This window comes from Oncorhynchus clarkii, chromosome 19, assembly GCF_045791955.1.
Source record: "Oncorhynchus clarkii lewisi isolate Uvic-CL-2024 chromosome 19, UVic_Ocla_1.0, whole genome shotgun sequence".
NCBI lineage: Eukaryota > Metazoa > Chordata > Actinopteri > Salmoniformes > Salmonidae > Oncorhynchus > Oncorhynchus clarkii.
Window position 1 is genome coordinate 27,688,668 of NC_092165.1, and position 26,935 is coordinate 27,715,602.

The 26,935-nt window shown below is 45.6% G+C and overlaps 1 protein-coding gene across 1 annotated transcript in view; it reads right to left on the reverse strand.

Moving 5' to 3' along the window:
• Positions 1-3,770: 3,770 nt before the first annotated feature.
• LOC139374997 (metastasis associated 1) overlaps positions 3,771-26,935 on the reverse strand; it is a 45,736-nt gene continuing 22,571 nt past the window's right edge. The window contains exons 4-17 of the mRNA XM_071116325.1: positions 16,126-16,258; positions 15,875-15,938; positions 13,962-14,079; positions 13,255-13,357; positions 12,816-12,915; positions 11,576-11,764; positions 10,571-10,704; positions 9,945-10,135; positions 9,378-9,529; positions 9,002-9,191; positions 8,665-8,754; positions 8,320-8,475; positions 4,702-4,844; positions 3,771-4,472 (exon numbers count right to left, since the gene is read on the reverse strand). Of these exons, the coding sequence (XP_070972426.1) occupies positions 4,741-4,844; positions 8,320-8,475; positions 8,665-8,754; positions 9,002-9,191; positions 9,378-9,529; positions 9,945-10,135; positions 10,571-10,704; positions 11,576-11,764; positions 12,816-12,915; positions 13,255-13,357; positions 13,962-14,079; positions 15,875-15,938; positions 16,126-16,258 (1,724 nt within the window). The 3' untranslated portion in view covers positions 3,771-4,472; positions 4,702-4,740. The remainder of the gene's footprint in view (positions 4,473-4,701; positions 4,845-8,319; positions 8,476-8,664; positions 8,755-9,001; positions 9,192-9,377; positions 9,530-9,944; positions 10,136-10,570; positions 10,705-11,575; positions 11,765-12,815; positions 12,916-13,254; positions 13,358-13,961; positions 14,080-15,874; positions 15,939-16,125; positions 16,259-26,935) is intronic.

Below are 26,935 nucleotides of genomic sequence, written 5' to 3' on the forward strand. Positions count from 1 at the left end.
AATTGGCCAGTAATAATCCTTTTTATTAGATTTTTTGGCACATTAACTCCTCTCCTCCCTCCACTCCCGACTGCATGTGCCGCCATATACAGTGCATTCGGAAAGTATTCAGACCCCTTGACTTTTTCCACATTTTATTACGTTACAGACATATTCTAAAATGGATTGCAATTGTTTTCCCCCCTCACCAATCTACACACAATTCCCCATAATGACAAAGCAAAAACTGTTCTTTATACATTTTCGCAAATGTATAAAACATTTAAAACTGAAATATTATATTTACATAAGTATTCAGACCTTTTACTCAGTACTTTATTGAAGCACCTTTGGTAGCGATTACAGCCTCGAGTCTTCTTGGGTACGACACTACAAGCTTAGTACACCTGTATTTGGGAAGTTTCCCCCATTCTTCTCTGCAGATCCTGTCAATCTCTGTCAGGCTGGATGGGGAGAGTCGCTGTTCAGGTATTGTCAGGTCTCTCCAGAAATGTTTGATCGGGTTCAAGTCCGGGCTCTGGCTGGGCCACTCAAGGACATTCAGAGACTCGTCCGGAAGCCACTCCTGCATTGTCTTTAAAGGGTGCTTAGGGTCGTTGTCTTGTTGGAAGGTGAACCTTCGCCCCAGTCTGAGATCAAGAGCACTCTGGAGATTTTCATCAAGGATCTCTCTGTACTTTGTCTGTTCATCTTTCCCTCAATCCTGACTCTTCTCCCAGTCCCTGCCGCTGAAAAACATCTCCACAGCATGATTCTGCCACCACCATGCTTCACCGTAGGGATGGTGCCAGGTTTCCTCCAGACATGATGCTTGGCATTCAGGCCAAAGAGTTCAATCTTGGTTTCATCAGACCAGAGAATCTTGTTTCTCATGGTCTGAGAGTCCTTTAGACAAACTCCAAGCGGGCTGTCATGTGCCTTTTACTGAGGAGTGTCTTCCGTCTGGCCACCTGATAGTAGAGTGCTGCAGAGATGGTTGTCCTTCTGGAAGGTTCTCCCATCTCCACAGAGGAACTCTGGTGCTCTGTCAGAGTGACCATCGGGTTCTTGGTCACCTCCTTGACCAAGGCCCTTCTCCGATTGCTCAGTTTGGCCAGCTATAGGGAGAGTTTTGGTGGTTCCAAGCTTCTTCCATTTAAGAATGATGGAGACTACGGTGTTTTTTGGGACCTTCAATGCTGCAGACATTTTTTGGTACCCTTCCCCAGATCTGTGCCTCAACACAATCCTGTCTCGGAGCTCAACGGACAAGTCCTTCGAACTCATGGCTTGGTTTTTGCTCTGACATGCACAGTCAACTGTGGGACCTTATGTAGAGGTGTGTGTTTTAGAAAAAGGCTGTAACGTAACAAAATGGGGAAAAAGTCAAGGGGTTTGAATACTTTCAGAATGCACTGTAAATAAAACGAATAGAACATTCAAGTCAATGATAGCATAATGAGTGGACACGCGTCTGGCGGCTATTGCGAGTGTACTCATTGGAGCAAAGCAGAAAGTAAAAGCAGGAAGTGTACCCATCAATATGTGCTGTGATTTGTTGATTCAACTCAACTGACATTACAAATTCATTCCATTGCATGAGTCACATCAGATAACACATCATTTGAATTAACATTCTACATTTCATTAAGGAGCAACAAAGTTTCATCACGTTGTTAGGGGTCCATGTTACCGCAGAAACGGACAACCGAATGCTTAATTTTTTTAGTTCATGACTTCTCATCCATAACCTTCGGTTATACGGCTATATGGTAATTGTGCCAGCCCTAGGCAATGCCTTGCCTACTCCCCCCAAATCAAATATTGATTGCTCATGTGATGGCTTGGGCTGCATTTATATTAGGCTATCCTACAGTAGCCTATGCCAATAGTACACATTTTTCACATGTATCAGTGAGCATAAAAATGGCTAATATTATAGGAAAAACATACAAATAATGGGAAACGCGAAAACTGTTATAACCGCGGGAAATGTGTGCTATTCATATTGTCCTCCCCATGAATAGCGCGTCAAGTGGGGCAGCAGAGGTTTTTTTTTTTTTAAACAATGAATTTAATCAACTGTATTCCTATGTCAGGATGACCAAAATACCCTGTCCTAACCTAACCCCTGTCCTGTGCGGTTTCAAGTAGGCAGTAAAGTGGAACAAAAATATATATCAACCCGCACATCTTACCGGGAGATTGTCGCCCACGGTTGTAGATTCCACGGAAATGCACCTCAGGACCAACGGTCAATGTGAAGAATCACCATCCGCAAACAGGACATCGTCTGACCGTCAGTTACAGGCTCATTCACCATTCCGGAGGGGACTACTGGCCAATGAAAATTGACACATTTTCCTTCACTGCAGTATCAGCCAGGACAGCAGCACATGCTCAGAGACAGAACGGTCCCTACTCCTGCTGTTCTTGCATCTTTTATTAACTCTTAGTTCACCTCAGTGAGTAGTGGGTTTTATTGAGCTCTGGCAGAATTCAGAGCTGGGTCGTGTTCAGTAGGGAGAAACTTTTTAAAAAGCAGAGGTACAGTGCTACCTGAACTTGTCCAGTAAGAACAGGTTTTAGTTTCAATCTTCCATAGCTAAACGCTTTGCTACAGTGGGCCTGTTTGAAGAGGACCCAGGCCTTTATACCCCAGGAAAACAGCTTATCTTGACAAACAGTGGGGACATACAAAACACAGTGTCAGAGTGCATAACTTAAGCACCGTTATATGTAATACCTTTGGGAATTGAACTCACTATCTTGGTATTTCTATTGCGACGCGCTTACCAACTGAGCCACACTGACCTCCAGTCACCATAAGCATTGACCAGAGAAACCGCTCAGGAATGGGAGTTTCCATTAGAAATGAAATGGACCCATACCCTGAACATGATATAGAGCCTTGTCTCTAAAACGGTCTGTCATTGACAGAACCTCTGTGACCTCTAAGCACTTTTAGAGGAAGTGGGCAGGGCCAAACCACTGCAGTTGTAAAACAGTAAAAAAAAATTTAAAAAGATCTCAGCGCCCAATCAGAGGCCGCATATTGGGTTTGTATCAGGATTGAGATCCACATATGGAGGTGGTACGGTATAAATTGGAAGGCAAAAGATCCGATTCAATATAGTCCCTATATACACCCCTATAGTAGGACTGGGAATTGCCAGGGACCTCACAATAAGATATCAAAATACGGACAGGCTCATAGTAATGGCTGGAACGGCTTATTGATATGGTATCAAACGTGTTTGATGCCACTCCATTCACTCCATTGCCGCAATTAGGAGTCATCCTCCCCTCACCAGCCTTCGGTGACTGCCATTCTATATGCATCACGATTCTATATGTACTGCGATTCGAAAGTTTGGTTTTATTCTGATTCGATGTTTTAAATATATTGCTCATGGTGTCTGCTGCAGAGGTACAAGACGCCATGAGGAAAAAAAAGTTGATCCATCATGGCAATACAAGTGGTGAAACATGTTGGCTCACCACTTAAAAATAATATTGAGGCCAACCTATAGGAGGAGAAATACTGTAGTTTTGGTACAGGTACAGCCGACTAGCGCTAGCCAACTACCCAAAAACATATCTTATAGAATCTTTCCTTGGGAGTAACTCTACTATATCGATTTCTATTGTGCATGACTTTTGCCCAGAACCCTGAGCCCTATGGTCAAAAGGACTGCACTATGTAAAATTTAGGGTGCCAACATTTTTGGGACAAACCAAGGAGTTCCACAACCAGAACAGTAATCCCACACAAGAAAAAAAAAAAAAAAAAAAATCAATCATCTTTTTAATTACATCATTGAAGCATAGATGCATTACTTGTGAAAAAGGTAGAAAAAAAACAGCATTTTTCAGTTTTTCTCAATAAGTTAAACCTCTCGGGCCAAATAGGGTCGGGCCTGCTCACAAAAAAAACAGAATCAGAAAACTCTAGAAGCTTTCAAAAGAATAAACAATAACAACCAAGGAATTATTCTTATGTCATTGAAATTAATTCTCATCGTTGTGTATTTAATAAACATGTATAAAAAAAAAAAAATTGCAAATGGCTTATATTACAATACAGTCGTTCTTTCACCCTTTTCCACAGGGGTTTTCCACGCAACAACGCCAAGAAGTTGTCATGAAACTTTAAGTTATCGTTTTTTTAATTAACAATTAAACTGATAAGCTGTCGGGTTATAGTTGGTAAAAAAAAACAAAAAAATAATAATTATAATTACAATGACGACAGTAATAACAAGGTTAAGTAATAAACACAGTCCTGTAGAGTCAGGAAGTCTTCTGATAGGCCAAAGCCTTAGAGCCACTCCTTCCATTCCCAAAAACAATTGGTCCATTGGTCTTTGACAGTTTTGCAGGCTCGTGCCGATTGGGTGAGATGGACAATCAATGATGGTGCTGCGGCTCCTCCACTCAAATCCCCCCAACTCCATCTCTGGATGTGGAAAAATACATTCCGTTTCATTTACCTGGGGTAAGAAAACAAGAGGGTTTAGACTTCATCTCTTATACTCCACTATATGATTCTACTTCAGAACACAAAGTACTATTTAACAATGTAAAGGCATTACTTTTGGAATATCTAGTATCTTATGAGCCCATAAAAATCGACAGGACATCTTAAAAGATGAAAGTCAGTGAAATAACAAATACATCAAATCAGCCAACAAATGAATCCTTGAACGAGAGGTGTCCTACCTTGTGTAAAGGTTGTAGTGAGGTTCCTGCTGTGGTCAATCAGTCCAGCTCATGTACCTGCTGCATAGGGGCAGAGGTGGTCCGGCCTGGCTCAGCAGTCCTCTTGGCCATGATATCCCACTGAGGGGCTTTGGGCTTCATACCTGGCAGAGGAGAGATGGATGTTAATACAGTCACAGACACTAGGGAAGGGCATGTGAAATTATTGCACCATTTAAATAATATCAGGATTTTTGGAACACACAGAGAGACCGAGTAGCCAAACTTGCGCTAGTTAGACAAACGTGTTGCTGCAACAGGTTCTCTCATTAGGTAGTGGTGGTCTCGACGGCATCAAATCGATGTAAACAAGATAGCTAGCTAACGTAACGAGGCTAATTGAGGCTATTTTGCTGCGCTCCCTGTCCTGGTCTACAACAACTCCATATTAAATCATCATATACCAGTTGGTTGATCGTTGTAATGGTAGCCTACTCCCTCATTTCGCCAACCGAATCCCATCATTTTAAATTCCATTTTGCATTGATTAGAAATCTCCCATTTCACTTGCTACACACAGAGCCTCTGACTGTACTGCCGCTTTGATTGACAAGACAATAACACGCTACAAGTGTGAAGTGCGTAGGCTACCGGTACATCTTTTTGTTAATAGGGCACACTCATAAAAACTGTCATAAAACTGCTTTATTAAAATGTCTAATGTAAATGGTCTATCCTTGCAGACTATGTAGCAATGTCATATACATCATTTCACTTTAGACAAAGCCTTTTGTTAAAATAGGCCTATACATTTTTTTCCCCTTCGGGAAAAATGGATACTCTTGCAAGTAATGGAATACTAACGTCTGCTCGGATACTGAAATATTCTAATACCCGTGCCCATGGCTAGCAATCAAGATTCTAGTCTATTGTAAAGCCTTTGCGCTGCCTTCAGCACTGAGCGACTGATGCTGATGGAGCAGCAGAGTTAAAAGGTTACCTCTACTGCCCCGTTGATCTTCTGTAGTACTGCATGTTCATGCCTGACCTCTCCTGCCCCCTGTTGGTCTTCTGTAGTAATGCACGTTCATGTCTGACCTCTCCTGCCCCCTGTTGGTCTTCTGTAGTAATGCATGTTCATCTGCCCTGCAGCAGGAGATCCACTCCACCCAGTGACACACTTCCTGTCCCAAACCCTGACCCCCACTCCAGACAGAAGGGTGTCTTATTAGATATCAGACAATTGTGTGAACAGGCCTATAATCAAACTGATCTATACAGCATATCAATGAGATTGAAAATAGGAAATTTGCTGTAGCATATTCATGTTAATAATGTAGTTGTGCAGTCCGTGACGTGTGCGTAACCAGAGGACAGATCAATTATTTTTCCTAAATGAAAATGAGTCATGAAGTGGCGTTCAGACAGACAGCACATACAGTTGAAGTCGGAAGTTTACATGCACCTTAGCCAACTTCATTTAAACTCAGTTTTTCACAATTCCTGACATTTAATCCAAGTTCAAATTCCCTTCCTTAGGTCAGTTAGGATCACCACTTTATTGTTCTATAGGATTGAGGTCAGGGCTTTGTGATGGCCACTCCAATACCTTGACTTTGTTGTCCTTAAGCCATTTTGCCACAACTTTGGAAGTATGCTTGGGGTCATTGTCCATTGGTTGGGATGGTGTTCGTCGGCTTGCAAGCATCCCCCTTTTCCTCCAAACATAACGATGGTCATTACGGCCAAACAGTTCTATTTCATCAGACCAGAGGACATTTCTCCAAAAAGTACAATCTTAGTTCACATGTGCAGTTGCAAATCGTAGTCTGGCTTTTTTATGGCGGTTTTGGAGCAGTGGCTTCTTCCTTGCTGAGCGGCCTTTCAGGTTATGTCGATCTAGGACTTGTTTTACTGTGGATATAGATACTTTTGTACCCGTTTCCTCCAGCATCTTCACAAGGTACTTTGCTGTTGTTCTGGGATTGATTTGCACTTTTCACACCAAAGTACATTTATCTCTAGGAGACAGAATACGTCTCCTTCCTGAGCGGTATGACGGCTGTGTGGTTCCATGGTGTTTATACTGGCTTACTATTGTTTGTACAGATGAACATGTACCTTCAGGCGTTTGGAAATTGCTCCCAAGGATGAACCAGACTTGTAGAGGTCTACAATTTCTTTCTGAGGTCTTGGCTGATTTCTTTAGATTTTCCCATGATGTCAAGCAAAGAGGCACTGAGTTTGAAGGTTTGCCTTGAAATACATCCACAGGTACACCTCCAATTGACTCAAATTATGTCAATTAGCCTATCAGAAGCTTCTAAAGCCACAACATAATTTTCTGGAATTTTCCAAGCTGTTTAAAGGCAGAGTCAACTTAGTGTATGTAAACTTCTGACCCACTGGAATTGTGATACAGTGAATTACAAGTGAAATAATCTGTCTATAAACAATTGTTGTAAAAATTACTTGTGTCATGCACAAAGTAGATGTCCTAACCGACTTGCCAATACTATAGGTTTGTTAACAAGAAATGTGTGGAGTGGTTGAAAAATGAGTTTTAATGACTCCAACATATGTGTATGTAAACTTCCCACTTCAACTCTATTCTAGGAGTCTTGTCTCCTGTCCAAACCCAGAGAAGATGTCTGTAGACACCAGCAGCACTGCAAGGTTACCCAAACACAGTCCTGCCCCTCCCTGGGTGCACGTTTTGGTTTAATTCCCTAGCACTACACACATGATTCAAATAACCAACTCAGCATCAAGCTTTGCTTATTTGAATCAGCTGTGTGGTGCTAGGGCCAAAACCAAAACGTGCACCCAGGGAGGGGCAGGACTGAGTTTGGGAAACCTTGTATTAGAAGACACGGGAGAACTACTCATTGTAGGTAGTCTATAGGCCTAGCTCCCTCCCTCCCGCCATTACGCTCCACATCTTCCCCCTCCACGTTTCTCCTTCTATCTCTATGCAACACACACATTGACAGGTGCCCCTCCTTTCTGATCATGGACATAGTCCCTAGTGAGTGTGGACTAGCCCTGCTGTGGTCCAGGAGAGAAGGCTTATTAGGGGGTGAGGTCCCAGCGAACCACACCACCCCTCTGGTCTCACTCTGGTCTCAGATAGGTCCTGGCTACCGCGCCGTTACCATGACAACACCCATCGTAGCCTAGAGCGATATACACCACAGAGAAAGAAACCAGCCTTCACTACAGCCTACTGAGATGGATGTACAGAGACAAAGAGAGAGACATGGAGAGAGCAGAACAAACAAAAAGAAGAGAACGGTGCAAGAGAAGAAGAGGGGGTAAAGGAGAGAGCGACGGAGACAGATGGTGCAAAAATAATAAACTGTCAAGGGAGAGAGAGAAAGTGAAAGGCGGAAAGTTGGTGAGCGAAAAAAAGAGGGGCATGTATAACCAGTTACATTGAGACAAAGGGAGATGAGGGGGAGGGGTGGAGAAAGGGAGGCTGCAAAAAAAAAAGAAAAAAAAAAAGATGGCCGCTAAGACAAGACGTTGGGGTGCCGACTCAAACCCCAATGGAGTGCAGCAATGACCACAACGGTTTTCCATCAACATCCCAAGGGCTCCAACCCCTTTCTACTCCTCTCCCGCACCTCGGTCTCTCACCATCAATGCCGTTGTGCTGCTCGTAGGTGCGTTTGCCCAGGATGGTGGGCGAGCCGTTGTTGAGGATGTTGGGTGTGGACTTGATGGGTGTCAGGCTACCCGTGGTGACCTTCTGGCCACGCGGGGGGTCATGTTTGGGAGGACACGGGTGGGCCTCTGGGGACCCGGAGAGAGGAGGAGGACAGAAGACACAGGAGAAGAGACAGGAGGGAGAGAAAGGAAGAGAACGGAAAGATATGAGTTTAAATCGCAAAATCAACACTGGCTAAAACAGACAAGACAATACAGTATACCATTTAGCAGACTGAAAATTAAAGACTACAGATGGGCGTAACAGATCCTCACCTAGATATCGGACAACAGACTCCAGAGGCTTCCTCTCAACTGGCTTCAGCGGCAAGGGCTTTTTGGGCTCGTCTGGCAACCGCAGCGCACCTGAAATGCACCAGAGTCAGAATGCATGTACCACATTTCAGCAGACCGTTACATAAGACAGCCACTGAGACCTTTCAAAACATTTTGCACCAGGAAAATAAAACAAGCGTTTCTTATTGGACAATTCCAGGTAGTCCCTCCCTGTTTTACTTAGTTTTCGTCCGTTTGGTGCCTTAATGAACAGGACCCAGGTCCTTGATTTTGGGTGGTGAGGAGGAGGTAGGGGGTTGAGGGGTACAGTACTCACACTCTTGTTTGATTTGGGCTGTATTGAGAGGGAGGTAAGGGTGTCGGGCGAGGAAGCGCGGTCTGATGATGTCCTGACAAACTCGTCGGGCGGCGCGTGTCACCTGGGTGGTCTGTAGGTAGAAGGCCTGTTTCGTCTTCACAGCAAACTTGGGGCTCCCACCGTGACGCATGGGAACACTGTGAGGAGACTGGCGGGTGGGGGAAGAGAGAGAAATTGTTAAGAGAATGGACAACAAATCAGAGACAAGAGTTGAGTCCAAGAGAAAAAGTTGTAAGTTGTTATACAGAGGGGCTGGGAAGTTTTCTGGTCAGTTTCGCATTATCCTTGAAAATGGTTTTATCCAATACATGATCTCTCAGTTTGAGTTGTTTACCATGTTGTTGCGGTTGGGTCCAGGTCGCTCTCCTTCTAGTCTGGTTGGCATCTTCAGTCCTCCATACTTCTTCCAGTAGGTCCAGCAGGAGGCACACAGACGACACTGCATGTTGGGGGGACCCCACGAGTACCACTGGTACGAGCTGGTGGCTACACGCACAGAGAGAAAGGAGGACACACACACACATGTCGAGAGACACCCACACACAGACTCAGTGAGTCTTTAAATCATTTAAGACTTTATTAACACTACTAAAATAGCTCTGAATAGATTCTACTGCAGCGTGAGCTGAGCTTTGCCTCGCTCTCCCGTCTTAAAAACTCCCACTCCTTCATTGTTAAAGAACAGCAATAGAGATGGAGGCTTGGCTTGGAGCCTTGCTACCCAAGCATGGGGAAGAGATCATACTAGGATGAGAGTGATTCTCACGGTTCTTCAGGAGGTACTGTATATCTGTACTAGGAGTACTCTTGACTCCCATGTTTACTTCCTGGTCTCTTTTCTAACATCATCATGGTCTTTATTTCATCATCCAGGAAACAGGACAGTTGTGGCGTTACTCACTGTAGCAGCTTTCGCAGGCGCGGCCCAGACCTGGGGTCTGTCCTGGGGGAACTGATATCACCCCCAGGGCTCCAGGCAAACCCCCGGCTCCGACTGCGGCTCCAGCTGCCGCCCCGGAGCCGTTCACCAGGCCTCCCACACCTCCAGGCTTTACACTGTTAGCACTCAGCTGGTTGGGGTTGGGCTTGTTGCTATGAGGAAGTGGGCAGAGGATCAGAGACAGAGATGCAACGTACTGTATAATCTGCGGTCGTCACTATCTGGGCAAGTTGCAAAGTCATAAACCCCGCCTATTTCTACAATTTCTCTTCTTAAAATCAGATTTTAAACCTAACTGATAACCTTATGCCTAAACCGAACCTTAAATTAAGACCAAAAAACTTTGCAGCTTGACCATCTAGTGGGAACCGTCATCTGCAGCCAGTCCCAAATATCTCCCTAACCCTTCGGCACCATCCCTCCATTGTTTGCAGACTCTCCATCATTGCCGATTACACTTATACAGAGCATTCCGATCTGCAAAGGCCGAAGACTTAGCGGCAGGGTGCAAATTGGGACCCGCTGTAGGAGCCTGACAAGAAATCACAGTATCCCAGTCCCCAGTAGCCAGCCAGACAGATACTCACTAGTTGGGGATGTAGACTTGCTTCAACTTGCTCTCTGCCTCTGCTGCTTTTAACCGTTTCTGCTGTACGTATCTGTCTGTGGTCTTCCACATATAGTAGTACTCTATGATACTGGTCAGGGATTTCCAGGGGAGCTGCCGGGAGGACGAGACAAGCGGTTTCAACATCACAGATATGCCACCGTCATGCTTTAGAGCCGTTTCCACCTCACAGCAAAGCGGTCCTCGCCATCATGCTTTAGGGCACTACATTAGTACATTTCCTACATCTTTGTAAGCAAATACTTTGATCTTCGGCAGGGGGAAATGAGCACTGCGCTCTTTACATTTATTTTTTTTTAAGTTTGAAAGAGGCAACTGAATTGTCAGGATGCCAGAGAGCAAGCCCCACCCCTAACAGCAGCCCGTGGCTGTGGGCTGAGTAGTGCACCGACTAACCCACCACCAGGTGGCAGAATGAGGCACAGTGTAAAGACAGCAGAAACCTCATTTATTCTTCCCCCTCAGGGCAACAGCAGCACCTGGCTGACAGAGATAGACATACAGTATCCATCTCTATGGCTTCAGCAGACATGCTGGGCTCTCAATAGGATGCCTGTGAGTCTCTGAGTTGAGTGTCTCACTATTAGAGACATAAAGGATGGGCAGCTTTGATGGGGGTAGGGGCCACACAAAAAAAAAAAAACGTTGGCCCCCACCCACCTTGCGAGCAAAACATGTTTACCCTCTTGAAAACAGAGCGAAAACATTTATGTTTTACAGTTCATTTCCTGCAATGCTACAGATTTTGCCATGGGGTAAAGATGTAGCTATTTTCTAACTAATTTCATGTAATAGTCATTCTGCCATGGGGAAATCCGCGGGCCACCAGTTGCCCATCTCAGAGATACATATTGTGAGCCTTGAACTGAGCCGGTTCGATGTAGTTCAGAGCCTCCTTGTCGAGGCTAGTCCAAGCCAAGGCAGCAGAACCTTCCTGACTGGCTACCCGTCAGTCTGTACTCACAAAGTCCTGTTGTATGTCTGTGAAGTCTTTTCCGTATTTCTCCAGGGCCTCTTCAAACAGGTTGGCCTCGGAGGCGCTCCACTCCTCCATCTCGTCCCGGCAGAGAACAGGCCCTCCCTGGGGAACCAGCGCAGCGATGGCCCGCGTCATGTCATAACGTGTCTTATCCAGGCTGTCCATGGCATGGAACTGGGGAGAGGAGAGGGGGGGTGGCGGGGGTAGTGTTCGGTAGGCACAAAACAGAAGAAACACATCAAAACTGGGAGGTACCATCTGTACTGGTTCAATATGAAACACTTTTGTGCATTTTTTAAATTCTATTTAACATTATCGAGGCAAGTCAGTTAAGAACAAATTCTTATTTTCAATGATGGCCTAGGAACAGTAGGTTAACTGCCTGTTCAGGGGCAGAACGACAGATTTGTACCTTGTCAGTTCGGGGATTTGAACATGAAACCTTTCAGTTACTAGTCCAACGCTCTAACCACCAGACTACCCTGCCGCCCCACAACAAGACAGACTTCACAACATAAACAGAAACCTAGGACAACATAGCGAGGCAGCAACACATAACATGGCAGCAACACAATATGGTAGCAGCACAAAACATGGTACAAACATTATTGGGCACAGACAACAGCACAAAGGGCAAGGAGGCGACAACAATACATCACGCAAAGCAGCCACAACTGTCAGTAAGAGTGTCCATGATTGAGTCTTTGAATTAAGAGATAACTGTGTGCCCTAATGAACACAACCCTGGTTTTACCACATACACCCAGCAAACAAAACCCACCCTCGTAACATACAATTCAAGCAAAGGGTCCCCATTATTCTGCTTGTCAAAGCCACCAAATGTAAGGAACAAAGCATAGTCAAAAAACAGAAGTGGATGGGCTAGTATCTTGTCACTTGACTTAGTGTGAGCGTCTCTATTGGCGAGTCTGAGAGGATGTGTGTTGTGCGCATGTGTTCATGGATGTGTGTACTCTGAAAGCTGTAGCTCGGAGGCCTGCGTTTCATGTTTTATATATGAGGTGCAGAAGTGGGCCGGAACGTGTGGCGTCTGGGGCAGGCTGAAGCCTGCTCGTTACTGATCCTCACACTATGGCAAGCGAACACACACAAACAAGCTCACATACACACCTTCTACTGTAGCTCCCAGCATACCCCTGGGCTAACAGCACTCAACTCTGGCCTGACCCTACCTAGGGAAGTGGGCAATGTGTGTGTGTCTTACCAGGGTGATGTCTCGAGAGGCAGCAGCAGCACTCATGTGAAGACTGGGCTGCCGGACAGAACTACTGCAGTCTAGAGCCCGCGCAAAGGTACCAACTGACCTGAGAGAGAGAGAGAGAGAGAGAGAGAGAGATGAGGCGGCAGAGGGAAAGAGATGGATGAGACAGGGATACAATTTTTACATTTACGTTATTTAGCAGATGCTCTTATCCAAAGTGCCAGATATCATGTTTTTGGCAATAGTGCAAATCTGACTAGATGGACCAGTCTTCTTACTGATCCGATACCCTTGCACCCCGTTTTACAGAGCCACCAAAAAATGTCTTACTGAAAAATATTTTACATTGGCTATCCAGTTCACAGCAGTCTTACCAAGGCACTGCCCCTACAGTAGAACCACTTACCCATTCACCACAGCCCACCGGACCGGAGCCACTTACCGAGCCACAACCAGGAACTGGTCGATCTGTTTCTCTGTGAGGGGACTGCTGGGGTCCCACACCCTCTCCTCCAGCTCGGCCAGGTCCCTGCCATCCTCCTCACCTGGGGGTCCAATTAGCACAGTCACCAGTGAGTAAGCAGTCAGCACAGTCACCAGTGAGTAAGCAGTCAGCACAGTCACCAGTGAGTAAGCAGTCAGCACAGTCACCAGTGAGTAAGCAGTCAGCACAGTCACCAGTTAGTAAGCAGTCAGCACAGTCACCAGTCTGATACACTCTATCGGACTAGACAGCCCTGTGGTTAACCAAAGTCAATTTAGTTCTGGCTAAATTGACAACAGTCTTGGGGTGTTGTGGTTACGATTCCGTCGATAGAGGGATCCACAAAACGGTGAATATCCTGCCCTTTGACCCTCTCCAACACTATTGAGCCATGTGTGTGACATGGCTCCTCAGTAAAACTCACTTTGATAACACACTCCTTGTCATAACGTTGCAAAATTGTTCCAATTGCAGTGGGTTTATTAGGCAGTGGGACAGACGCCCATGCCCTCTCACTGACTGAGCCTTGAGTTGAGATCGGACCCTGCTTGCACTACCAGAGAGAATACTAGCCAGGAGGCTAATCTACCAGCTAGTGTGTCACATTTACCTATGGAAAATGCTAACAGTCCAGTTTTGTGTACGAGTGTCTCTGGCGTTCGTACCCTCTTTAAGGAAGTCTGTGATGTCTGCCTGATACTTGTTCCCCACCCTGATCTCCCCTTTATCAGCCAGCAGAGTCTTCTGTTGGGGGTCGTAGACCAGGGAGTAGAAGAACGCATCCTGGAGAGAGAGAGAGGGAGGAGGAAGAGAAGTGGGAGAAAAAAGGAGGGATAGAGAGGAGAGACATTAGAAAAGAGTTAGAGAAGTGGGAATTAAGAAATTGAGTGGGGTTGTGGATTGTTTGTGTGTGTGTATGTATGCATGTATGTAGAGAGCAGTCTTTCGTTTCCTCATTACTGACTGTGAGAAGAACATTCTGGGTCAACACACTGAATTATTCATACAGCACTAAGACTCACAACTAACACACATCACAGTCAGTTGGACACAGGCACACAAACTCACCCAACATGGTCATACAGTACCAGTCAAAAGTTTGGACGCATCTACTCATTCCAGGGTTTTTCTTTATTTTTACTACTTTCTACATTGCAGAATAATAGTGACATCAAAACTATGAAATAACACACATAGTAACCCCAAACAAGTGATAAACAAATCAAAATACATTTTAAATTCTTCAAAGCAGCCACCCTTTGCCTTGACAGCTTTACGCACTCCTGGCATTCTCTCAACCAGTTTCTCATGGAATGCCTTCCCAACAGTCTTGAAGAAGTTCCCACATATGCTGAGCACTTGTTGGCTGCTTTTACTTCACTCTGCAGTCCAACTCATCCCAAACCATCTCAATTGTGTTGAGGTCGAGGGATTGGGGAGGCCAGGTCATCTGTTACAGCACTCCATCACTCTCCTTCTTGGTCAAATAGCCCTTACACAGCCTGGGAGGTGACAAAATATATCCAATCTGGTTTGCGCTTAGTGGGACTATCGCTGCAGAATGCTATGCTAGCCATGCTGGTTAAGTGTGCCTTGAATTCTAAATAAAATCAATGAGTGTCACCAGCAAAGCACCATTACACTTCCTCCTCCATACTTCACAGTGGGAACCACACATGCGGATATCATCCGTTCACCTACTCTCACAAAGACACAGCAGTTGGAACCAAAAATATCAAATTTAGACTCATCAGATTAAATGACAGATTTCCACCGGTCTAATGACCATTGCTTGTGTTTCTTGGTCGAAGCAAGTCTCTTATTCTTATTGTCTGTTACTTGAACTCTGAAGCATTTATTTGAGCTGCAATTTCTGAGGCTGCTAACTAAAGAACTTATCCTCTGCAGCAGAAGTAACTATGTGTCTTACTTTCCTGTGGCGGTCCTCATGTGAGCCAGTTTCATCATAGCAATTGATGGTTTTTGCGACTGCACTTGAAGAAATGTTCAAAGTTCTTGACATTTTCCGTATTGACTTACCTTCAGGTCTTAAAGTAATGGACTGTTTCTCTTTGCTTATTTGAGCTGATCTTGCCATAAAATTGACAAAATATCTTCTGTATTCCCAACCCTACCATGTCACAAGAAAACTGATTGGCTCAAACGCATTAAGACATTCCACAAATTAACTTAAGGCACACCTGTTAATTGAAATACATTCCAGGTGACTACCTCGTGAAGCTGGTTGAGAGAATGCCAAGAGTGTGCAAAGCTGTCATCAAAGCAAAGGGTGGCTACTTTGAAGAATCTCAAATATAAAATACATTTTGATTTGAATAATATTTTTGGGGGGGTTACTACATGATTCCCCATGCATTATTTCATAGCTTTGCTTTGATGTCTTCACTGTTATTCTACAATGTAGAAAATAGTTTTTTTTTTTTAAACCCTTGAATGAGTAGGTGTGTCCAAACATTTGACTGGTACTGTATATCAAAGCCATACATAAGAGGCTATGGCACACACCATTCACTCTCTGAGAAGACCGTGTGTGAGGACAGTAAAGACAGCCACCTACCTCCCGGTCCAGATAGGACTTCAGAGCCTCAGTCTCATTGAGCAGAGTGACACAACACTTCCCCCTGAGACAGACACACAATCTGATTGAGATGTAGCTCTTAAATACAGTACAGCCGTATAACACCAATGCGTTCCTATAATACAGGTGAAAGTGCCATCTGTTTTCCAGTCTGTGTTTAAACATATACCAACTCTCATGGTCTGTAGCAAGGAGCTAACATAAGGTGAGATGGTAAGGACATGTCATACCGGATGTGTGTAGCAGGTAATGACTCTAGCTGCCGGGACAGGAACAACTCTCTGTGTCTCAGCTGGTGTTTCTGTTTCTCTGGCAGGTCAACTGGGTTCAACTCCGGGTTCTCCATCTCCTCCTCCAGCTCTCCTGACAGGGGTTAAAGGTCATGTTAGTTAGTTAGCTCACACACACACACACACACAAACGGGGGTTTCGGGCAGAACTGGCAAGGACTGAGCCAAGTGCGGGCACCACATACTGAAGAACCAGAGACCTAGAGCCAAACTAAAGGATTAGATGCTACAGAGATTTGTTTTCAAGGAAAACAGTGACGACAAACAAAAACAGTATTCACACCATGAAGGTAGCTAGGGTAATGAGGCAGATGAGCTAGGGTAATGATCCAGAGGAGTTCACGTCAATGCTTTGTGGCACTGCAGGTGCCAGGCTCATTTAGTAAATGAGAATATTGATCCCTGCCTGGACTGGCGAGTTTCTCTATAAGCTCCTCTATTCTCCCCCAGCATGTTTCTCTCTAACCTCTCCTTCTTTCTTTATACCCCCTCCCCATGTGGGAGAAGACACAGAAGAGACGGTATTGCAGCAGGCGTTGGATGCGTGTGATCTATGAGGCAGGAGCTCAAGGCGGGAGGGAGACGATGGGGGAGGCGGCAGAGCGACAGTGCATTTGGAAAGTATTCAGACCGCTTCACTCTTTGTTACGTTATAGCCATATTCTAAAATGGATTAAATTGCCCCCCCCCCCCCCCCCAGTCTACACACAATACCCCATAAAAACAAAGCAAAAAAAGGTCAGAAAAGTTCAAACAGGTTCAGGTTTGGCCTCTGGCTGGGCAACTCAAGGACATTCAGAGACTTGTCCCGAAGCCACTCCTGCATTGTCTTGGCTGTGTGCTTATGGTCGTTATCTTGTTGGAAGGTGAACCGTCGCCCCAGTCTGAGGTCCTGAGCGCTCTGGAACAGGTTTTCACCAAGGAGCTCCCTGTACTTCGCTCCATTCATCTTTCCCTTGATCTGGACTATTCTCCCAGTCCCTGCCGCTGAAAAACATCCCCACAGCATGATGCTGACACCACCATACTTCACCGTAGGGATTGTGCCAGGTTTCCTCCAGATGTGACACTTAGCACTTAGGCCAAAGAGTTCAATCTTGGTTTCATCAGAGCAGAGAATCATGTTTCTCATTATTTCCTTCAGGTGCCTTTTGGCAAACTCCAAGCGGGCTGTCATGTGCCTTTTACTGAAGAGTGGCTTCCGTCTGGTCACTCTACCATAAAGACCTGATTGTTGGAGTGCTGCAGAGACGGTTGTCCTTCTGGAAGGTTCTCCCATCTCCAAAGAGGAACTCTAGAGCTCTGTCAGATCAAAGCCCTTCTCCCCCGATTGCCTAGTTTGGCCGGGCGGCTAGCTCTAGGAAGAGTCTTGGTGGTTCCAAACTTCTTTCATTTAAGAATGATGGAGGCCACTGTGTTCTTGGGGACCAATGTTACAGAAATGTTTTGGTACCCTTCCCCAGATCTGTGCATCAACACAATCTGTGCCTCCCGGAGATCTATGGATAATTCCTTCTCTCTCATTGCTTGGTTTTTGCTCTGAGATGCACGGTCGACTGTGGGACCTGATATAGACAGATGTGTGCCTTTCCAAATCATATCCAATCAATTCAATTTACCACAGGTGAACTCCAATCAAGTTGAAGAAACATATTAAGGATAATCAATGGAAACCAGATGAACCTGAGCTCAGTAGAGTCTCATAGCAAAGAGTCTGACAACAAAAGGATCTGTTTTTTTATTTATAAATTTGCTAAATAAATTAAAAACCTGTTTTTGCTTTGTTATTATGGGGTACTGTGTAGATTGATACGGAAAACAAATACTTTAATCCATTTCAGAGTAAGGCTGTAATGTAACAAAATGTTAAATAAGTGAAGGGGTCTGAATACTTTCCAAATGCACTCTGTGTGATTAAGATCCACATCTATATATAAGGAGCGAGGGTGACCGAGAAGAAGAAGGGAGAGGGAAGACGAGAGAGACCAGCAGGCACGTACTCCAGCTCATTTGAAGTTTCATTAGAGAAGGCGCTAGACCGGAGACAGGGAGACCCAGGAGAGAGGGAGACTGAACCCAGAGAGAGGGAAACCGAGACCGAAGAGAGGGAAACCGAGACCGGAGAGAGAAGCAATCAAAGGATTTCCAGGAGAAGGGAAGTGGGACCAGAATCAAGTGCTCACTCTCACCAACACTCACTCAGCACCCACCAGACAGACTCTTATAGAGACTCTCTTCTTATAGACACCATCACAGAATGGACAGACACTACAGTCCATAGTCCCACAGCCAAACCAATCTGACAAATTATGTACGGTCAGGCAATAGATAGTTGGCCAATGGGCATAAATGAGGGATCTTTTACAGCATTTAAGCTTGCTTGTGTAGTTGCATGCACGATATATATCGGTTAACATATTGGAATCGGACAATATTAGATAAAATGCCAACATCGGTATCGGCCCAAAGTCTAGTTTAACACCATGCCTAAACCTGATGCTCGCATGTGCAAATTGATTTTGCCCCGCCCCACACCAAAAGCAACCACGACACAGGTTGAAATATCAAAACAACCTCTGAACCAATTATATTACATTTGGAGACAGGTTGAAAAGCATTAAAACATTTGTGGCAATTTAGCTAGCCAATTTGGGATATAAACGTTGATTTGTTATTTTACAGCTACTCCGACAATTAATCCACACATAGAACGGTCAACCAAATCGTTTCTAGTCATCTCTCCTCCTTCCAGGCCTTTTCTTCGTGGACTTTATACGGCGATTGGCATCTAACTTTCATAATATGGTGTATTACCAGAACCGACCGACCTCAGTTCATCTTTCAAATCACCCACGTGGGTATAACCAATGAAGAGCTGGCACATGGAGATATTCTTCTATAAACCAATGAGGAGATGGGAGAGGCAGGACTTGCACTGCGTTCAGCGTCACAAATAGAACTGACTTCTATTTTAGCGCCTGGCAACGCAGAAACTCGTTGGCAAGCGCGAGCAGTGCATTGATTGAATAACATGCATGCGTACATTTATTCTGCAACGCAGAGCGGTGTGGTCAGCACGTAACACCGATGTCAAAGCTGACGTGCATACCTATATAACGTAGGTACTTGACGCAAATGTTGCGCTACAAGTGCAACACAGCATTCCTAACCTAGCCCACAATGTCTGCTGTGTGGATCGAGCAGTCATTTGAAAGAGTAAGAAAATTTCAGCGAGACAACTAAGGTGAAATCCATTAACACCAAGATAATGGAATTCATTGCCCTTGACAATCAACCGTTCTGTCATGGGTGATGTTGGCCTTTGCTATTTTTCAGATGTTGCCCTTCCGGAGTTACACAGTAATAACTGCTATTAGCATCACGACATACTATGGAACGCCGTTTGGGTCTTTGCGTGTCAAAAAAGATATGTCAAATAAACAAGCAAACACAGGACACGAACGGTGTTTACACAATACCGTGTTGGTAATAAAGTATTAATGGTTCGACCGCAACTTCTGGGGTAGCTAGCTAGCTTTAGCTTGGTACCTGGCTAGCACCAATACAACCAGCCTGAAAACAATGACCAGTAGAAACTGCAGTCATTTTCATTATTCTTAGCAATGATTTAGGAATCCTTGTGAGTAAGTATTAGCTAGGTAGCCACTTGTTCACCTTTTGAAATTGAACTTCAGTTCATGAAAATAAATAGCTAGCCAGCTACTTAGCCCTGTTGCCCAAAGCTAACGTTAGAAGCAGCCAGCCAGCGCCATCTGGCTAGTATGCTTGACCGGACCGGGTCGTGTTGTGAAGCTAGCCACAATAAGGATTAGGCACAATAGTTGAATTTGCAGTTTGCCTTCAACATAAAAGTACCTCTTTGAAAGCAATGCAGAAGGTTACAATTGATGGAATCATGCCATATTTAGACTAGATAAATGTTAAACAAGGTTGGAATCTGAAGTTGGAATGTGAAGCAATGAAATGGGGTATCAGTCTACTCGGTGCCACCCACAGAACACAACTGTTAAGAGTTTACACAAATATTAGCGTTGTAGCTCTTATCTCGGGACTGTGTGTGTGAAATCACCTCCCCAGTCAGCCCATTGCGTGTATTGACATTCATAATGCACTGTTCAGCTTTACCTAAGGATGGGGGATTAATGAAATGGGGTATCAGTCTACTCAATACTAGAGGTGGACCGATTATGATTTCTTAACGCCGATACCGATTATTGGAGGACCAAAGAAGCCGATACCGATTAAATCGGACAAATTTTTTACATTTATTTGTAATAATGACAATTACAACAATACTGAATGAACACTTATTTTAATCTAATATAATCAATAGAATCAATTTAGCCTCAAGTAAATAATGAAACATGTTCAATTTGGTTTAAATAATGCAAAAACAAAGTGTTGGAGAAGAAAGTAAAAGTGCAATATGTGCTATGTAAGAAAGCTAACGTTTCAGTCCCTTGCTCAGAACATGAGAACATATGAAAGCTGGTGGTTCCTTTTAAGATGAGTCTTCAATATTCCCAGGTAAGAAGTTTTAGGTTGTAGTTATAGGAATTATAAGACTATTTCCCTCTATACCATTTGTATTTCATTAACCTTTGTTCTTATAGGCACTTTAGTATTGCCAGTGTAACAGTATAGCTTCCGTCCCTCTCCTCGTTCCTCCCTGAGCTCAAACCAGCAACACAACAGCCACCATCGAAGCAGCGTTACCCATGCAGAGCAAGGGCAACAACTACTAGAAGGCTCAGAGCGAGTGACGTTTGAAACGCTATTAGCGCACGCCAACTAGCTAGCCATTTCATTTCGGTTACACCAGCCTCATCTCGGGAGTTGATAGGCTTGGTCATAAACAGCGCAATGCTTGACGCACAACAAAGAGCTGCTGGCAAAATGCACGAAAGTTCTGTTTGAATGAATGTTTATGCGCCTGCTTCTGCCTACCACCGCTCAGTCAGATACTTAGATACTTGTATGCTCAGTCAGATTATATGCAACGCAGGACACGCTAGATAATATCTAGTAATATCAACCATGTGTAGTTAACTAGTGATTATGATTGATTGATTGTTATAAGATAAGTTTAATGCTAGCTAGCAACTTACCTTGGTTTACTGCATTCGCGTAACAGGCAGTCTCCTTGTGGAGTGCAACGAGAGAGAGGCAGGTCGTTATTGCGTTGGACTAGTTAACTGTAAGGTTGCAAGATTGGATCCACCGAGCTGACAAGGTGAAAATCTGTTGTTCTGCCCCTGAACGAGGCAGTTAACCCACCGTTCCTAGGCAGTCATTGAAAATAAGAACGTGTTCTTAACTGACTTGCCTAGTTAAATAAAAATATATAAAAATAATAAATACGTTAAAAAATAAATAAATAAATAAAAATCGGCGCCCAAAAATACAGATTTCCGATTGTTATGAAAACTTGAAATCGGCCCTAATTAAAATCGGCCATTCCGATTAAATCGGTCGACCTCTACTCAATACATGTTGTTTTCCCAACGTCCTCCTCAGAATTATTAGACTCCAAAAACATCCACGCTGTATTGTTTTTCCTTGGGAATAGTGTTCAATATACATAGGTTGACAAAAAATGTGGCTCAATTCACAGTTGTTTCAGAGTCCCGCAATAAGAGCTACGACGCTAATGTTCTCTGGGTGTCACTGAGTAGACTGATAACTATGGATTGTGGATCAATGACATGGGTTAAGACTGTACAGTGAAATAAGTATGCCCCCAATGCAATTCTAAAGAATAATACATTCCGTGCGATTAACAGATGTGAAATTAACAAATTAGTGTCTTTTGTTGATTATATATAACATTCCATCCTCATTTAGCATGATCTATTCAATTATGGCATACATCTACTTTGTATTCATTTACATCACTGTCTATGACATACTTTTATTTTGAAGGCTAACCGCAAAGTCCAATATTGGGCTTATCCTTATTGGGGCTAGCTTCACAAATGGGTCCGACCCACCATTAATCAAACAAGAGCAGTCTTATAAAATTAGGGTTATTTTTAGATGACACCTAGCTATATAGTTAGCTAGCAACTATAGCTACTGAAACAGATGTCGTTTTGCTATGTTCTTGTGGAAGAACATTGTTTGCATCCATGATCTAGCTAGCTTTTTTTTTTATTTTTATGACCAGCCCTGTAGGTGAGCGAGACAACTTTACCAGCATCACAGCATACGTATCAATGAAGCATTGTGACATGAAATACGAGTGAGTGTAATCAATGTGTAATAGCCACGTAAAAAAAAAATGAATGAACGCGTTAAATTATTCTGTGACGTGCAGTCATATTCAGGTCCTGATTGGTCAACAAGCTTATTTGACGTGTATCTTATTTGACACGCAACGACTCAAACGGCGTTCCATAGAAATCCTGGTTGAGAATGAAACGACTGTACAAATGAACAACGAAACAGCACAGCAAGTATGTGAAAGAAATTGGTTTTGATTATGTTTTACTGGTAATGGGGACATACGTAAATGGTCAGAGTGGTGTGTGTGTGTGTAACCTTTATTTAACTAGGCAAGCCAGTTAAGATTGTATTTTTTACAATGACGGCCTGGCCTACCCCGGCCAAACCCGGACAAAGCGGGGCCAATTGTGCTCCGCCCTATGGGACTCCCAATATTAGTTTTGGATTACATTATATTTGACTAGTCGGCTGTACCTGGTCAATAATACAATCACAATGCATATTGTATAGGCAGTATTGTGTTAATATCGTCCCAGGCAATTCCCAGCCCGAGTTGAAGAGGGTCAACCATCAGGCCTGCTTTGGCCTGGGGGTATGTAGCCAGGTGGTAGACAGGTGCAGTGGCACCATTATCACCAGTCCCTGACTGACTCCCTGAGCCATGACCCGCTCTATCCATAAAAAGACTGGCACAGCACCAAATCCATACTCTCCACAAATTGCCTCTCCCTCTCACCTGCCCGTACCAATTCTCAATTATTGATGAATGAGAGGCCTTACGAGTAGAGGGAAAGAAGAGAGGAGCGACACCTCAGATCCTGAGCTCTGAAGGACTTTTACTTTATTTCAACGATGCATTCTTCTAAAAGTTATGAAGTCTAGCCTACATTGAGAAACAGTTCTTCTGTACTTCCCCACTCATTTTTTGTGTGTGTTTGTGAATGGATTCATCGTCACCATTGATGTCTATTGTTTACTGAAACCAACGGCCTAGAGTTCTAGAGCTCTCAGAATAGAAACGGAAATTAAAGAGAGGCTAAGTCATATGGGCCTGAGGGAGGGGCCAGAGGAGCAAAAGGCCATGTCAGTGGAACCGACCACTCAGGAGGCAGCTCTGCCGACCGGGGCGGGGCTAAGACCTGGAGTAAGGGTGCAGTCACAGGCCCTCTAAGGGAAGGCTCCAACCGAATCCCGGCAAGGGAAATATTTGATCTGTGACTCACAGCACACACACACACCGCACAGGCAATAATCCAGAATGGAGAAAGAAAGCCATCCGGTACAACACAAGGACAATGTTCCACAGGGCCACTCTCAGAGTGTAAAGTTCCCTCTCCCATTTCCAAACACACACACTGTTTGGGAAAGCCAACAGGCCCTCAGATTTCCCCCTTTTCCCTCTTTGTCCTTGGGCTGACGGCTGCAGAACTCAGACAGGATACAGCAGCAGCCCACCACCACACCCATGGGGTGAAGAGCCATTCCTTACATGCATACTTCACATATTGCAAATGGCTGTCTGGGGTAACGTCCCAAACGGCACCCTGTTCCCTACATAGTGCACTGAGTCCAAGTCGCAAGTAGTGCACTATATAGGGAATAGGGTGCCATTTGGGACAATTAGGAATTCTGGAGGGACTGACTGATGGTGCTGGCTGCACATAGAACCAAGAGGCCCATACTCCACACACAAACCAGCACAAGTTGGGACTGTCCGGGACACACACGGCTCTCAAAAATGAACAGTGGTTCTCCCGCAGGAACACACAGAGAAAGAGAGGGAGCTCATGGGCTCCTGGGTTCTTCTGCAAAAAATATTAGAGTTGGATAAATGTAGATAAACTTGTAGATAAGCATTTTTTCACAAGGACTTATACAGGATACTAACCTAAACATTAAAACCTCCAATCCAATTTTTTTTTTTACTTGATTTTAGACAAAATGACCTGAATGGACTATTACTAACAAGGACTATCAAGGAAAAAGAATCCTAACAAACCAAAACCTGCAGAAGAAACAGTGGAACCTGGAAATACCCTCCAACACAAAACTGAGTGAGTAATATTCAGTCCGAAGCTACTAGCCAAAAATGAAAGGACAATAATCTCTAGGTAATTTTGTTATGTAAAGCTACACTAAGTCTGATCACACCTCTTCAAACTAAAGGATAGTCACACACCACCCACCCCCGTCCAGCACTGAACACACCCAGGTCCCACAACTGCACTACTCCTTCATCACTGAGAGCGAGAGACACGGTGGAGCCCAGAGCGAGAGACACGGTGGAGCCCAGAGCGAGAGGCACGGTGGAGCCCAGAGCGAGAGGCACGGTGGAGCCCAGAGCGAGAGGCACGGTGGAGCCCAGAGCGAGAGGCACGGTGGAGCCCAGAGCGAGAGGCACGGTGGAGCCCAGAGCGAGAGGCACGGTGGAGCCCAGAGCGAGAGGCACGGTGGAGCCCAGAGCGAGAGACACGGTGGAGCCCAGAGCGAGAGACACGGTGGAGCCCAGAGCGAGAGACACGGTGGAGCCCAGAGCGAGAGACACGGTGGAGCCCAGAGCGAGAGACACGGTGGAGCCCAGAGCGAGAGACACGGTGGAGCCCAGAGCGAGAGGCACGGTGGAGCCCAGAGCGAGAGACACGGTGGAGCCCAGAGCGAGAGACACGGTGGAGCCCAGAGCGAGAGGCACGGTGGAGCCCAGAGCGAGAGGCACGGTGGAGCCCAGAGCGAGAGGCACGGTGGAGCCCAGAGCGAGAGGCACGGTGGAGCTCAGAGCGAGAGGCACGGTGGAGCCCAGAGCGAGAGGCACGGTGGAGCCCAGAGCGAGAGGCACGGTGGAGCCCAGAGCGAGAGACACGGTGGAGCTCAGAGCGAGAGGCACGGTGGAGCCCAGAGCGAGAGACACGGTGGAGCCCAGAGCGAGAGACACGGTGGAGCCCAGAGCGAGAGGCACGGTGGAGCCCAGAGCGAGAGGCACGGTGGAGCCCAGAGCGAGAGGCACGGTGGAGCCCAGAGCGAGAGACACGGTGGAGCCCAGAGCGAGAGACACGGTGGAGCCCAGAGCGAGAGACACGGTGGAGCCCAGAGCGAGAGACACGGTGGAGCTCAGAGCGAGAGGCACGGTGGAGCTCAGAGCGAGAGGCACGGTGGAGCCCAGAGCGAGAGGCACGGTGGAGCCCAGAGCGAGAGACACGGTGGAGCCCAGAGCGAGAGACACGGTGGAGCCCAGAGCGAGAGACACGGTGGAGCCCAGAGCGAGAGACACGGTGGAGCCCAGAGCGAGAGGCACGGTGGAGCCCAGAGCGAGAGACACGGTGGAGCCCAGAGCGAGAGACACGGTGGAGCCCAGAGCGAGAGGCACGGTGGAGCTCAGAGCGAGAGGCACGGTGGAGCCCAGAGCGAGAGGCACGGTGGAGCTCAGAGCGAGAGGCACGGTGGAGCCCAGAGCGAGAGACACGGTGGAGCCCAGAGCGAGAGACACGGTGGAGCCCAGAGCGAGAGACACGGTGGAGCCCAGAGCGAGAGACACGGTGGAGCCCAGAGCGAGAGACACGGTGGAGCCCAGAGCGAGAGACACGGTGGAGCCCAGAGCGAGAGACACGGTGGAGCCCAGAGCGAGAGACACGGTGGAGCCCAGAGCGAGAGACACGGTGGAGCCCAGAGCGAGAGACACGCCCACAAAACAGAGTAGCACCCCCCCCCCCCCCCCTCAACCTCAGGAGGCTGAAGAAATTTGGCTTGTCACCAAAAGCACTCAAACTTCTACAGATGCACAATCGAGAGCATCCTGGCGGGCTGTATCACCGCCTGGTACGGCAACTGCTCCGCCCTCAACCGTAAGGCTCTCCAGAGGGTAGTGAGGTCTGCACAACGCATCACCGGGGGCAAACTACCTGCCCTCCAGGACACCTACACCACCCGATGTTACAGGAAGGCCATAAAGATCATCAAGGACATCAACCACCCCCGAGCCACTGCCTGTTCACCCCGCTATCATCCAGAAGGCGAGGTCAGTACAGGTACATCAAAGCTGGGACCGAGAGACTGAAAAACAGCTTCTATCTCAAGGCCATTAGACTGTTAAACAGCCACCACTAACATTGAGTGGCTGCTGCCAACACTCTGACACTGACTCAACTCCAGCCACTTTAATAATGGGAATTGATGGGAAATGATGTAAATATATCACTAGCCACTTTAAACAATGCTACCTTATATAATGTTACTTACCCTACATTATTCATCTCATATGCATACGTATATACTGTACTCTATATCATCGAAATACATATATCATCGTAATACATGTATCACTAGCCACTTTAACTATGCCACTTTGTTTACATACTCATCTCATATGTATATACTGTACTCGATACCATCTACTGTATCTTGCCTATGCTGCTCTGTACCATCACTCATTCATATATCCTTATGTACATATTCTTTATCCCCTTACACTGTGTATAAGACAGTAGTTTTGGAATTGTTAGTTAGATTACTT